Source organism: Drosophila melanogaster, chromosome 3L (assembly GCF_000001215.4).
Source record: "Drosophila melanogaster chromosome 3L".
NCBI lineage: Eukaryota > Metazoa > Arthropoda > Insecta > Diptera > Drosophilidae > Drosophila > Drosophila melanogaster.
In genome coordinates, this window is record NT_037436.4 from 12,608,384 (window position 1) to 12,624,226 (window position 15,843).

Consider the following 15,843-nt stretch of genomic DNA (forward strand, 5'->3'; position numbering starts at 1 on the left):
ACCGGCCACGCCCCCTTCCTTGGATCGAATGGAATCGGATTGTTTGTTTGTTTTTTCTCCTATTTCGGTATCTTGTTACGATTAGCTAGTCCCAATTAGCTGCGATTTTCGTGATTTGGCCTTGAGATATTGGAGCATTAAGCACTTTTATGGGAAATGTACAATGCATATATCAAGCTATTTTTAAAAAAACACACACACACTGTAATGATTAAATGTTGTTGATGTTACCAATAACGTACGGATTAGTTTTCTTAAATAAAATTAGATTTTGGCTTTATATACTTGCAGACCTTCTAAAATAATTTAATTTGATTACTTTTTAGATTTTCCAAGTCCTTACACCACCCAAAATTTAAATGCACATTAAAATATCAAACTTTTTGTTTATTGGGAGCCAAGATAGAAAAGCAAATATGTTTATTAAAATATAAAAACATGCTTATATTTGTTTGCTGTATGTTATTTTTTGTAGTTTGATGTGACATAGATTATATTTATTTCAGCTGGGCTTATAAAAAAGGTTTTATGTTTTTGTTATTTTAATATTGAAAATTCTCTTTTAAAATTTCAAAGAATAATTGGAAGCGGATCAAATAAAACACTAAACTACTCAATATTAAAGAGATTGTATACCCACTCGTCTTGAAAAACATATCTTTATATGCCTGCAAATTTTCTTAAACATTATATTTAATTAATTAAATTAATGTTTGATTTTTTGAGATTGTAGAAAAATGTTCCAATTCTTCCCACGAATGTATGCCCAGACGTATTTTGACCAGTTATTATGATAGCAAATCTTCAGCAACTCTTTTCTAGTTTTTCCAATTATTTCTGTATTGTACTTTTTTATCAAAATCGGAAAATTCTTAGCCAACTTTGGCTACAATATCCAATTGGGAAGCCTTTCGATCGTGGTCCGCCATGAAATCGCTTCCAACGTCGACAGAGAGGGGTCGGCAGAAAGAGAGCGTCGACTTACTTTCCAGTGCTTGGAGGTGGGCGTTCTCAACGAACAAAGCAACAACAGCCCCAGAGAGTCTACCCTTCTCACTCGTTACCAGACCACTCACAGACGTGCAAGCGAGAAGGCTGCTGCTCGTGGCTGCCAGTCTGATTGGAACGCTGGCCAATGGGAGAGCTCCTAACTGGCTGGCTCTCTCGCGGCCCTGCAGCCATCCCGTTTACATCGCTGCTGCCATCTCTGTCACACGCAACCGCGCTGCTCGCTGAGCGGCCGAAAAACAGTTTGTTCCGAAACGCGAATAGGTGCGCATCTTCGCATCTTGGCATCTCCGCCGCGTCGCCCAGTAAACTCGAAAAAAGGCCGAAACGAAAGTACCGACGAACGAGTTACAGTCACCGGATAAGTCACAGTCGGTTATTGAGTCGCAGTCACTGCCGTCGTCACCGTGGAGATACCGCTGACAGGTTGGAACGGAACCCGTTTTTACTGGAGCATTGCCAGCGGATCGGATCGGCAGATGCAACCGACGTAGATAATGAAGTGCGTGCAATAGTTATGATAAAAGTAAATACGAAAAAAAGGGACCCGAAAAGACAGGCAAACCTCTCTAGAAATGTCTCGTTAAATATCAAAAGAAACTCGCCATAAATTCGAAACTATGTTTATTATTATGGATCACATATCAAAAAGTTTCCTAAGCTGACTTTAAAAAATTTCGATACAGTGTGGAAAAAACTGAAATACCAATCAGTGGGTAAACTCGCAAACCAAACTGACACATTCTTTTGACCGAAGACTGAAGAGCCGCGTACATTTGTAAATCTGTTTGCGGCAAACACTTGAATCCAATTTGCTTTGCCCGGCTGTCGTCTGTGTGTGTCTTTTTTTAACCATTTTGGTAACCGGCCGCCAAAGAGTCAAACAGAGTCAATAAAAATCAAGTTAAAACGGATGAAAACGGACGAGCGAAATAAAACAGCAAAGTCACACAAAACAAACAAAACATTTTCCGGCTCCGGCGACATTAACAGAACTGCTCGACATCGACAATTTGTTTTATCAATTTTCAACAAGGCCAGCCAGCAGCAGCAACAACAACAATAGCACAACACCCAACAAGCCAGCAAACAACAAAAGCGCCCAGAGTGCTTAGCCGTCGAGCACGCACGCCAAATCCGCCCAGCCACCCAACCCAACCACCCACTGGCCACCCACTTGAACCTCCCTTAAGCACCCAACACCATCCCCACATCCTTGGCCACCCCTTTTTCGAGGGCTCCGCCAGCATCCGCATCCGCAATCGCAAAAAAAAATAAGAAAACAACAAGCAAACAACGAGGGACGCCCCACAGTGAAGCCCCGGCACAGTGAACTCGCGTGTCGCCGCTCTTTAGGCCAACTCAGCCAGCGAGACAATGGCTGCATATGCGCAGTTTGGATACGCTGGCTACCCGACGGCAAATCAGGTGGGTTTATGCCGGTGGTTTGTTTAGAGATTAACAGTTAACCGTTTTTTTTAAGTCTGTATTGATTAGTAAGCAAACTTAACTTAAGTTTTAAACGGTTATTTAGCACAGACAACAATTTTAAGGAATCTTTTAGTATGGATCCAATATTGTATCTTATATATACATTTATATTTGCTTTGAAAATGTTGCTCCCTTTAGATTTTGTCAATAATATATTCAATTTTAAAAGTAACAAATTCCAAATCAATTAAAAACCTTATCCAAATTTTTTTTTGTAATCTCATAATTTGTGTTCAAACTGAAGGCCATAAATACCATATTATAAAGAGCACTTTGCTTACAATAATTATTGTGAATAGAATCTGAAGATTTATAAATACATTGATTTAAATTGAGTAGAATGCGAAAAACCAGTTGAAAGAGCAAATTTCTGAATTATTGCTACTGGGTGCCTTAAATTTAAATTTAAAACAGATGGCTTAGTCATAACAATTTATATTGGCCATGAAATTAAATTTATTAATTTCGTTATATGTATTTATTATATTTTGATTTACAGCTGTGCCATTTCAATATGCAGCCATAACTTAATCATTTCAAGAGACACTTGAATATACTATTTATTTAGTGCGGACTAAAATAATATTTGGCACACACACAAAAGATGTTTCATAAAACCAGAAACTGAGTCAGTTGAATATTTTGGCATGTGCGAAAAGGGAAATCTTTAATAATGGACGGTGCGAAATAACTTTAAATTTACATATTAAGCCGGCGGGTTTGGGGAGCAGCCACTGCACATGAATATTCAAGCACTTTGGCACCGGTTGGGGCTCCTGGATCCCTATATATATACATACATATATATATAGATATATATATATATATGCGGATATAGCCATAATGGCCGCCCCGCCGCCAAGAAATGTTTCACAATTTAGGACAGCCGTCACCGCCTTGGATGCAAATCGCTGGTAACCGAAGGGGGGGGTCTGGTGGGGCATTCCGGTGGCAGTGCATCGTCCGAGGTCTGGTCATAATTACCCGGTATTCGGAGCTCAGTAATTCAAATTAGTTGGCCCAAACGGGGGGAAGTGAAACACTTGCAGCTACAAAGCCCTTGCAATGCCTGTGTAAGCCATGTTCAACGACTACTATGTGGTCAAATGCGTCAATGCTAGTGCGTTTATCCTGCTGCCAATTTATGTACATTTATATATATACATATGTATATATGTGTGTATGTATACAATATTCCTGACCACGGTGGCTGGCATAAATTTATGCTAATGAAGCCGCCGGCGGAGTGGTGCACCATTTATTATAATATGCAAACTTGGTAAATTACAATAATTAAAATAATGAACGTTCAGATTATCGACTATAATTATGGCTGGAGATGTGCAAAAAGCCTTTTGCCTTGCAATCGATTAAGAGCCAACAGAATTTTGTCATCGTTTTCGGCTCATTTGCATACGTCTACTAAAGCCACTAAAAGCCACTAAATGCGACTAAGCCACCAATGAAAGACTGGTCAGTTGATATGGCATTCGGGTGCCAAATTTATGCAGTGCACACACTCGGGTTCTCATTAATTTAATTTTAATTTCGACGCCAAGACGGCATTCCAAATATAAAAAAAAACGACAATATATAAATTTAATCAACGGCTGACAGTTGGCAGTAGCAAAAGAACTTGCAGGCACATCGCACATCGAATTCTTAACTTCCCATGCGAGCTGTTCACGCATTTCATGGCAAAATAACTAAAATTCTAAGGCAGCAAAAAGTGCGCGACGATGTCGAGTCCTGGATTCACATAGGCTCCATCTGAAGCCCCCCCAAATTCCCCATCTCCATCTCCATTGGGACGCAAAAGGACAAGCCCGTAAATGATGCGAGAAAAAACTAATATTTCGCAGTGTGCATTCCATAATTGATTTATGAATTTTTAATGCAAACATTGAGACCGCAGTTGAGTTGCGAAAGAGTTGTTCCACTGCGAACCATAGTATTCTGCGCCCCAACTTAATTCAATAAGCAAGCCCCACAAAAAACCGAGCAACTTATTCGCATTAGCAAAAACGCACTTTGGAGCCAGTCCCTTTGGCCATTCAATGCACGGCGAGAAAAAATGTGGGCAATTGGTAGGGGCTTATTCTCAAATTTATTTTAATGACATAGAAGCGAAATAGAAGCATAAATCGGTAAACTTAGCTGTTCACTACCATAAAACTTATATCCATACCTTTTATTTAGATAACAAACATAAATTCTACATAAATTTAATTCATTTTAAAAATTCTTATTCAGGAAGGTTTTTGTTTAAGTAATGTTTCTACAAGTTCTATATAGATATTTAAATAAATTCAATTGATTTTATCTTAATTTATTCAGTAAAATAGCAGTTGTTAAATGTATCTAGAAACTAGAAAGTGAGAATTGTTAGACTTTTCATACTATTGAACTCTTTCAGCTATGTAGTCCAGGATTTAATATGATTTTTTGTAGTATTATTTTTTCCCAGTGCACCCTTTAAAGTGGGCCTGGGTATCTGTATGAATATGGCATACTCGCTTGGCAACGCAATCCTGCGGATGAATGTGAGAATATGCCAAATCCAAGAGGAGGACTGACTGCGAACTCGAATGCGAACATGTGTTTGTTTGTAGGGACTCCTTCGCATTTTCAGCTTCCTTGTCGCCGAGCTGGGATTCTCATATTTTCGCTTATTGTTCTGGCCTGGCGTCAAGCCAACCCCCCAACCCGCCCAACTGAAGGAAAGCCCCTCCAACTAACCAACCAAGCCCAGGCCAATAGCTTTTGTTTCACAATCGTCGTTGTTGTTAGGAGTGCAAAAACCAAATCCATAAACGCATCTCCAGCGGTAGCAGAAACAACAGCAGCACCCAATAACCACAACAATGCCGATCTCCTTTGTCTTGACTATCCCATACCGTGCCATCCCATGCCATCCCATACCATACCAAACCATACCATACCATACCATCCTAACCATATCGTACTCGTGCGTTCGTGAATTGGCAATGGGTGGGAGGGGGGTAGGCAGGAGTTGGTAGGCGGACTCGTGAGCTTTAACATAAATCATAAAATTAATAACCGTAAAGTGACGGCACCAGCTCCACCAACATCTTGGCCCCAATGGGTGCGGGTGGCCATCTGTAGCGGTATCGGTAAAGGTATCTGCAGATACGTATCTGCATCTGTGCATCTGGAACTGCATCTGGATGCGTATATGGATGTGGGCACATCAAAGGCAGAGATAGAGATTTACACGATGTCCATGCCGGTTCAACCGAATTACGGTCAATGAATATTCGCCCGCTTTATTCCAGCTTGTTTAGGTTTTATGCTCTTGTATCTGTTGGTTTTCAGCTCGTTTGGACTTTCGCTTGTCCAGCTGTTTTGCAGATTTCATGTTTGCGTTTTGCGGCTAAAGATGCAAGGTTGAATTGCCACTTTGAACTTTGGTAATGGCGCATAAAAATCGGGCTCGTATTGCTTGTCTTAGTGGTGATTGCCTGCCCTTCAAATGGTTTCTCACTGGCAATTAGTGGGAAACACATTCTGGCAATATTGATGACTGGTTTTTGCAGGTCTTTGATTTTGCTGGGTATTAGCAATTTAATATTAGTAATTTCAAGAATAGGTTCTTAGTTGGAATTGCATATTTATTGCTAGAAAATAATTTCAAGTTTATATAAACATAAATAATATTTATAGCAAGCTAGAGACCACAATTTATTATTGATCGATTTTTGTGCTCCTAATTTTTTTTTTAGTTTTATTACATTATGGTCCAACAACACATGTTCGTATGTATTACAACAATTACCACAGATACATATATTTATGAATACATTTTATTACAACTTACTCTTTTTTGTACCCAGAATATTACTATCAGTAATAATAAATTTATAGCATTTTTGTATCCACAATATTTATATGAAATACTCGAGCAGCTTAAAGAGTTTAAATTGATGTGAAGGCAACAAACTTTATGCGAACTCACCAAGTGATTAAGATAGATGGCAGATAGCCACAAGTGTGAATACAAAATATTCTTTGTGGCAACTCCGGGAAATATTCCTTATTAAACTTGCCGCAATTTGACACCGACTTCAAAACTGTCCAAAAAGTCATAAAAAGAGCGCCCAACTTTAAGGCAACGTTTAGGAGCTGCCGACAAGTTTCACCATTTCCGCTGAATAGTAACCCAACCCAACCCAATCCCTAACCCATGCCCAATCCCAGACCCAATCCCGAACCCAATCCCTGCCTCCAAGTTGGTTCTACAGAGTGTGGCTTATCCTATCTGCAGTCACCTTGCGATAAACTCAGCGGCTGGGCGCTCTTCGCTGCACTTCCTGCGATTCTTTTTTTTTTTTTTTTTGGTTTTATTTTTGCAGCCGAGTGGTGGGTGAGTGGGAACCATTAAAAATAAACTGACTTGCGTGCCGATAATAAGCACTGTTCCAAACGAGAACTTGACCAGCCAGTCCAGCTACGCGTCCAGCTCGCGCCCAGGTCCGCAGATCCCAGTCGCCTGTCCTCGTTCTCGTTCTCGTCCTCGCCGATATGTGTTTTTTATGGGCGGCCACAAAAACTGAAATTGATGTTCGAATCGCCAAGGAAAAAAAAAAAAAAAACAAATAAAGCGAAGCAATATAAAGTATAATAAGAAATGAGCGCGCCCAGCGTTTTGTACATTAGTGGAGACAGTCGACGACGAGGCACTTCCATTCATTCAGTATTCATTAGATTTCATTCATGAAACACCTTCATTATGCAACAATTTCCTGCTGCTTTTTCGACGTTGCTGCGAAATTGCCCCGATGATTAGATAGTCGACAGGAGGTGTTGGCGAATCAGCTCGTTTAGCCTTCAATTACCATTATTATTTAAATCACATGGGCAGAATCGTTCAGTAGCCGTGATAGGCGGAGAAATTTGGTCAAAACGTTACGGTAGCCACTTGATTATGCATATAAGTATGAGATATTGTTATTAGGCATTGGTATCAGATGCAATAATCGATTTGAAAGCGCGTGAAGTGGAATCTGACAGTCAGTCATCATCTATATTCCGGGATTTTCCAGCTCAGATCGATCGATTCCCAATCACGAGGCTGGAAAGCAACCAACGGCTCAGATGTCACCGATTCGCTGCGGTTATCGCAACAGAGGATATGCCATATAGAGAGGGTCAAATCGGTGGAGGGGGAGGAGGGGAGTGCGGCGAGGGAGCGGAGTCTACCTGCCCTGTCCCTCATCATTTGATTGCCCTTTTGGCCAGGGCCGTGCCCATTCCCGCTCGATCGATCGGTCCACTGATACTCAACTCGGGACGCTCGAGAACCGAACCGAACAGAACCCTCTTCAAAAGAGCCCCGATTCTGGATTCTGGACTCTGGCTTCAATGTGCGATGTGCTCGGCTTGGGACGAAGAAGCGGTATCTGAAATCTGACTGTGATAAATTGAAAATTAATGAAGTGAAAATAGATGGAACGGATCGCAAAATGCGCCAGGCCAATAAAATATTTTGACATTTGGAGTTATCATCTTAATCTGCTTTGTTGATTTCGACCTGGTCGGTCGGCAGGGACATGCCTTTGCGCTTACCTCTCCTGCGTCCCTTCGCTTCACTTCTCTTTGCTCTTGCGGGTCCTGCCAACTTCACCTGTTCGTGCACTGAGAGAAAAATGGGGTTAAATAAATAAACACCGCTGCTAAGAAATTCATGTAATGTAAATAGTTATTAATGTCTTTGTAATTCAGAATTAAGAGAACGAACTAATTAAGTTTTACTCTCTTCCCTTAAACCCTATTATTAATATTTAAGTGGATATTTTGCTCAGTGTAGGTTTCCCCTTTCCGCCATACATTTTTTCGGGTTCGAGTTCCTTTTTTCGGCATTGCTAAAATTTGCTCTTTTTTCCCTTTGGCATCTTTGCAGCTGACTACCGCCAATACCGATAGCCAGAGCGGCCATGGCGGAGGATCGCCGCTATCCGGCACGAATGAGGCTTCGCTGAGTCCCTCGGGCGGCTCGACGGCCACCGGCCTGACTGCCGGTCCTCTGAGTCCAGGTGCTGTTTCCCAGTCGTCGCATCATGCGGGCCACAAGGGTCTCTCCACATCGCCGGCGGAGGATGTGGTTGGTGGCGATGTGCCCGTTGGCCTTTCATCTGCTGCCCAGGACTTGCCCAGCCGGGGATCCTGTTGCGAGAACGGCAGACCCATCATCACGGATCCCGTATCGGGACAAACCGTGTGCTCCTGCCAGTACGATCCGGCCCGACTGGCCATCGGTGGCTATTCCCGCATGGCCCTGCCCTCCGGCGGCGTGGGAGTTGGCGTCTACGGCGGACCGTATCCCTCTAACGAACAGAACCCTTACCCCAGCATCGGAGTGGACAACTCGGCCTTCTACGCACCTCTGGTAAGGATCGGGTATGAGCTTGGGCATGGGAATCACTGGGTAGCTGAAAAGTCCCGGCTAATTGGCTTTGTGCATTCGGCGAAAGTCCGCGCAAATGCGAGTCGACAGGCCGAGCAGATATCGCCATGTTGGCCGTCAGCTCGTTAGGCCCGGTAACTTGTAACTGCCACGATTACCTGATTACCTCGGGGCTGACAAACTCACTGGCTACCAAAGAGACCAGCTTACACGGGGCTCACTGCCTCCGGCTGCCAGAAGTTGTGACTAATTCGTTGATGGCCCATTGCCGCACTCAATTCCAGAGCAATCCCTACGGCATCAAGGACACCAGTCCCAGCACCGAGATGAGCGCCTGGACATCCGCCAGCCTGCAGTCAACCACCGGATACTATTCCTACGATCCCACGCTGGCGGCCTACGGGTGAGCATCTAAAAACTAAGACAATTGGCTTGGGGGCAGACTTTCAGTAAAACAAATTAAATTATTATTATTATATGAAATAATATATAACAAATCATATTATCATCAGATTGTAAAGCAGCAGTTGTGGCAGGCACTAAAAAGAAACAATAGAGCTGTAGTTCAAGAAGTTCCACTGTACAAATATACAAATGGGAAACTTAAGTGGGCTTAAAATGTTGCCATGGGACAAAAACTTTCGCGTCGTGTCGTCTGCCGGGTTTCTTTTTATTTATCGCTTAAAAGGGTATGTCTGGCTTAGAGTTTGAGCCCCGGGGCGCGGTTTTGTCTGAAATGGGAATAGGAATACCAATTCCATTGCCATTTGATGTTGACCTAGACGAGAGGAAGTTGCAAATGCATTCCGGCGGTGGGGGAGCGTACGACTCTTATCAGCGATTGTTACCAATAACTGATTAGTGTCTTTAAGGTGTGTGATGCGCGCTTTGTTTACCCAAAAAGCTGATAGCAGGCCGGAAAATCGGTGTTGCCCTAAGCAAACTCATTAGTGGTGGCCATGATATTAGGACGCAACTACAACTCTGCAATGAGCCATATTGATTCGGGGTGTATGTATGATTTTCATTCCGCAGATACGGACCCAACTATGATCTCGCCGCCAGGCGGAAGAACGCCACGCGGGAATCCACGGCCACGTTGAAGGCCTGGCTGAGTGAGCACAAGAAGAATCCATATCCGACGAAGGGTGAGAAGATTATGCTGGCCATCATCACCAAGATGACCCTCACCCAGGTGTCCACGTGGTTTGCCAATGCACGTCGTCGGCTGAAAAAGGAGAACAAGATGACGTGGGAGCCGAAGAATAAGACGGAGGACGATGATGATGGCATGATGTCCGACGATGAGAAGGAAAAGGATGCTGGCGATGGTGGGAAACTCTCTACAGAAGCTTTCGGTGAGTCCAAGTGCCTGCCCATTCCTGACCTCCTCAATTAGTAGTCCTCAGCGATCTCTTTGTAATTTCTTAAGCTCCGGCATATTGTTTTCCAAACGCCTTGCCCCATTGATTCCTACGCCCTTCTTGGCCTGACTGGATGGCTGGCTGGCTGGCTGGCTGACTAGCTGACCCGCCCCTTTAGCAGATTTGTGGCACTGGGCTTTTAAGTACAATTTATGTGGCGAGGCGAATGTTATGCAACATTCGTCTGCCCGTCCGACGCTCCAAAGTCCGTATAAAGTCCGTCCGAAGTCCGTCGTCCGTTTATTTGTCTGACTGCTTAGGCGACATCCTCCCCGGAAGTTGACAGCACATTGTTGGCAAAGTGGCCTTGCGCCCGCACTCCGATTCTAAGATGCACTGCACGAAAATATGTAACATATCGAAGAACCTTAAATTTTCAATAAATTCAAGTTTAGAAAAGATTTTACAATCAAAACTTAAAGGAGCAATGCTTTTTTCGAATAAAGTTCCCTCTGTTAAGATGGCCACAAGCCAGTGGTTTTTCCGACCCATTTTCTCCGTGTACTCCGTCTCCAAAGTGGCCTTGTTCGAGTTGGCGACACATAGAAATGGTGCAACGCAGCAGGGGTAGGGGCGGAAGAAAGGGGGGGGGGGCTTGGGCGGTAGTCGGCGGAAACTCGAGTCTTTTGCTGCTGAAAGCTTTCTCCGCTGGCTGCGAGGGTTGCACGCATCAACGCCCACCAACAATTTCAAGGGTTTTTGCCACTGCCAGCTGCCAGCTGCCAAGAGTTCCACCTCCTCGAAGTGCCAAGTTTTGCAGTCCTCTAAGAACTTGTCTGCTTCCTGCCTGTGACTTGAAATTAATTAAATTTATTTTGTGTCTCCACATGGTCTCTCCCTCCCTCTCTCTCTCACTCTAATCTTTTAGATCCCGGCAATCAACTTATCAAATCCGAACTGGGCAAGGCGGAGAAGGAGGTGGACAGTAGTGGTGACCAGAAACTGGATCTGGACCGGGAGCCACACAATCTGGTGGCCATGCGTGGACTGGCGCCATATGCCACGCCCCCAGGCGCCCATCCAATGCACGCGGCATACAGTTCGTATGCGCAATCCCACAACACGCATACGCACCCTCATCCCCAGCAAATGCAACACCACCAACAGCAGCAGCAGCAGCAGCAGAATCAGCAGCAGCTGCAGCACCATCAAATGGATCAGCCGTACTATCATCCGGGTGGCTATGGCCAGGAGGAATCGGGTGAATTTGCGGCCCAAAAAAACCCGCTGAGCAGAGACTGTGGCATCCCAGTTCCGGCGAGCAAGCCCAAGATCTGGAGCGTGGCCGACACAGCCGCCTGCAAGACACCACCGCCCACCGCGGCGTACCTCGGCCAGAACTTCTATCCACCCTCATCGGCGGACCAGCAGTTGCCTCACCAGCCGCTCCAGCAGCATCAGCAACAGCAGCTGCAGCAGTTGCAGCAGCAGCAACAGCACCACCACCACCCGCACCATCATCATCCGCACCACTCGATGGAGCTCGGTTCGCCGCTGAGTATGATGAGCAGCTACGCCGGCGGATCGCCATATTCGCGGATACCTACGGCGTACACCGAAGCCATGGGCATGCATCTGCCCAGCAGCAGCAGTTCCAGTTCCTCCACCGGCAAGCTGCCACCCACTCATATCCATCCGGCGCCACAGCGGGTGGGGTTTCCCGAGATCCAGCCCGATACTCCGCCCCAGACACCACCCACTATGAAGCTGAACAGCAGCGGCGGCAGCAGCAGCAGCAGCGGGAGCAGCCACAGTTCCTCGATGCATTCCGTCACTCCGGTGACGGTGGCTTCCATGGTCAACATTTTGTACAGTAATACGGACAGTGGATATGGACACGGACACAGTCATGGACATGGGCATGGCCACGGACATGGACTCGGGCATGGACATGGACTCGGGCATGGGCATGGGCACATGGGCGTCACTAGTAATGCCTATCTAACGGAGGGCGGGCGTTCCGGGTCGTAATTCGACCTTGAACCGGTTAGTGGAGAGCAGTTAGCAGTTACCAGTTACCAGATACCAAATAGCAAGCGAAACTACTTACACATTTCGAGATGGCGGGACAAGTGCAAGTTGGCGGGCAATCCGCGATTACGATTACGAGTACGTTTAACAGATAGCGATAACTACACTAATTATTTTGCAATAAATGTAGCTTAAGTATGGCAATAAAACTTTATTTCCTACCATATCATAAATTATTTCGCTTTATAACTTTAATTAGCATATTCACACACAACCGCTGAAATTCTGCGAGACGAACATGTCTCGGTGGTGGTGATGGTGGTGGTGCGGTGGTGATGGTGGTGCGGTGGTGATGGTGGTGCGGTGGTGGGCCCCAGACATCTGAGCCGCCCACTTTGGGTTGCTTGTCATGCGTTTTTTGGGGCCCGGGGTTTGAGTCATACGGCTCCAAGTTTAATGACTCGAAATAAACGCACACCGCACGAACTCATTCATCTTTCGAGTGGAGAACGTTGAGTACGTTGAGTATACTAATGCCAGCTACTACTACTCCAACGTGTTATAAATCAAGCGAACTTTTTGTCTTAAGACTAACATTTCCTACCTTAAGTGCTTAATCCATGCAACTTAATAATTTTAGATAGCTACCGCATAAGATCTTTAGGAAACATCACGTTGTATTAGTGCTAGTATCCTGTGAATTTCCAGGAGCGAAGCATTAGTTTTAAGAATTTGCCTAACCCATTTGGACCTTTGACTTTCAATAACGTATACTCGGCCAAATAATTAATCCGTGCACACACATTAATAGTTAACTAAACGTAATAATGTAATTAGCCACACACATACACACACACACCATTCGTTTGATAAATTTGTAGAGAATTTTTAAGTATCTGTGATATATGCATATAAACACATACTATACGAGCAATTATCTGCGCTAATTTAGTTAATTCACACTTTACTTCTTCGTACACAAAGGCACTTGCGTTCGGCAAACTGGTTCGAGACACATCTAATGGCATTCATTTTGTAATTGTAAATAGTATTTATGTAAATTTTCAAATTTAACAATAAATAAAGTTGAGTACACCATTTATTCGCCTGCCTCTTATTTGAACTAAAGTATCTTATATCTAATGATGGTGATTAAAGTGTATCTTTAATCATAGTGTATATATTATTTGTTTATTGTATACTAAATACCCTCCTCGGTTATAAATATACTTAGAAAAAAAAAAACACTTAAATAAATAAAAGTGTGCGCTACGACCCAATGAACTTAATTAATCGCAACGAACAAGGGAGCGGTCGGATTTTTCGAAGAAATATGTAGATACAGATACTCGCATGCATTCAATCACGGGCCTCATGAGTTTGTGTCGTGTGTCACATCTATAAATGAAAATAATAAATCGTCGGTGTCGCATTATAATTATCGACCTACCCATAACAGCTCAGCACTGGAATTCCACAAGCTCGGACAATGCCGAGCAGAGTAATTCAGATTGACAGTTGATCCCTTTATAATGATCGCCATATATTGGAAACAAAAAAGTTGGGCGCGATACGAGCTACCTGTGCGTAACCAACTGGGAAGCCAACAGCTCTATTTTATCAGATCGTTATTCTCCACGAGGGACACGTTTCTAATTAGAGCAACTCACCCCACGGGTTTCACGGAATTCAGGTGATCTTACGTAAGAGCTTAATGTGTTAAGATATCAATTCTGTGAATGAATGAGTCACAAAACTGAAGCAGTTTGGCATTGAGTTTAAAGGGTTTCTAGAATCAAATATCTATGGATATATTTAAATGCTTATAATCAGAAGTTGCTTTTTGTTATAGGTCCGTTTTTAAGCTAAAATATTTTTAAAATGATTTTCTTTTTTTAATGTAATGGGTTTCTATTACTGAGATTTTTTCTTCATTCAATCATAGAATTCCGTCATTTGTTTTATTTTTTTTTTCTTAATTCTTGAACAAATAATTTGTATCGAATAATGAATAAACGACAATAAGTGACCACCAATCAAAAGCTAGATGATTTCTTTATCATATATGGGAATCATTATGTTTAGTATTATTTAATTTTTCTGATTTATTTTCAATGATTTATATGCAATGCACTTTAATATATGCAACTGCTCGGCAAAACTAATTAAAGCTCGAATGTGGTGGCCGTGGCCCTCTGAAGACAATTAGATAAATTTTAGAATTTTCAAATTAGCCGCTTCAAATTGTGGTAGCATCTGCAGTCAATTGCACTTTTTCACAAATGCATGGGATGATGCAACTGCCAACTGGCGCACACGAGACAACAAAGTCCAGATCATAATGAGTCCAGTTGGCTTTGTGCGGAGGCTGGCTTTGGCCATTTTAGCCGCCGAGTGGAAAATGACAACATTAATTTAGCGCTTTGTTCTGTGCCAGTCGGGCCGGGCCACATTTTAAATTAACCCAAAACATGTTTAGGGGTTTTCCGCACAATTGCCTCCTCGCTGCAATGTGGCAAAAAGGATTTCACAGCGCCTGCATAAAGGATTGCAGCATCTGATGCCCATTTTCACATTTCCCATTTCGGGGTGGTTGCAATTGAAAAGTCAGGCACAATGAAATGCTTTTGGCACATGCAAATTCGGGGTAGTGTAGATAATCTGGAATGCATATCTTTAATCGTGTTAAATATGATTTGGGGCAATAAAAACGAAATATTGAGTAAGAAACAATTAATTGCTTGAAATTTGATTCAATTTCTCGCTCTAAAAAGTTTGGAACTACAGAAAAACTAAACTTTAAACATTCAATATTAAATTTTGGTAAGTTTTATATTGTGTTCATTTCATATCCCCACACAAAAACCCTTCCATCAAATTGTTAAAACAATAAATTCGAAAAAAATAACATACTCCAGTTCGATTTTGTTCGGATAATTGGTTTACGCGCTGCAAACGCGATTAATTTTAAATTGAAAATAATAAAATATTGCCTGCATTCGGTGGGTCTATTGATATATGATAACGGCGCGTGTTCGGGCCTTTTTGTTAAACAAAGAAACTTGTCGCGTTTCCATTTGACAAGACCACATTTGTGTTGTGGGCGTGTGCAGCGAATCCGGGGCTGAAACATGAACAGGTCTATTGGGGCTTGAGGACGCACACGTAGAACGTTGAACATTATTCGGCTACAAAATGGCCAAAACAACAAACCGCTATAATTTACCATATTTTATGGCTGCGCCGTGGCAATAAAATCGCCAACAAGGCCAATAACTCATTCTAGAGCGCTGGCGCTGCAGTTGGTAGTTTGCTAGTTGGTAGTTGGAAGTGGGAAGTTGGAAGTTGGAAGTTGCCCCCGCCGCTGGTTACACGGGACGCCTCTGCCGTTCCCGCTGCTCCCGCTGCTCCCGCTGCTCCCGCTACTCCTGCCACTTCCCCCTCCCACCGAAACTTCCGCGGTTGCACAACCCACAAAATGCAACATACACACTGCACTCCACTTGCACGCGGTTGGCTTTTAAA

General features: G+C 43.4%; 1 protein-coding gene across 1 annotated transcript; it reads left to right on the forward strand.

Annotated features, from left to right (window-relative positions):
- The first annotated feature begins 1,247 nt into the window (after positions 1 to 1,247).
- On the forward strand, positions 1,248 to 13,415 carry caup (caupolican). Its single transcript, NM_079322.3, has 5 exons — positions 1,248 to 2,436; positions 8,420 to 8,905; positions 9,208 to 9,326; positions 9,959 to 10,281; positions 11,216 to 13,415. Exons 1-5 carry the CDS (start codon positions 2,386 to 2,388, stop codon positions 12,316 to 12,318), a joined length of 2,082 nt encoding a protein of 693 aa, NP_524046.2. The 5' UTR covers positions 1,248 to 2,385; the 3' UTR covers positions 12,319 to 13,415.
- The last annotated feature ends 2,428 nt before the right edge of the window (positions 13,416 to 15,843 follow it).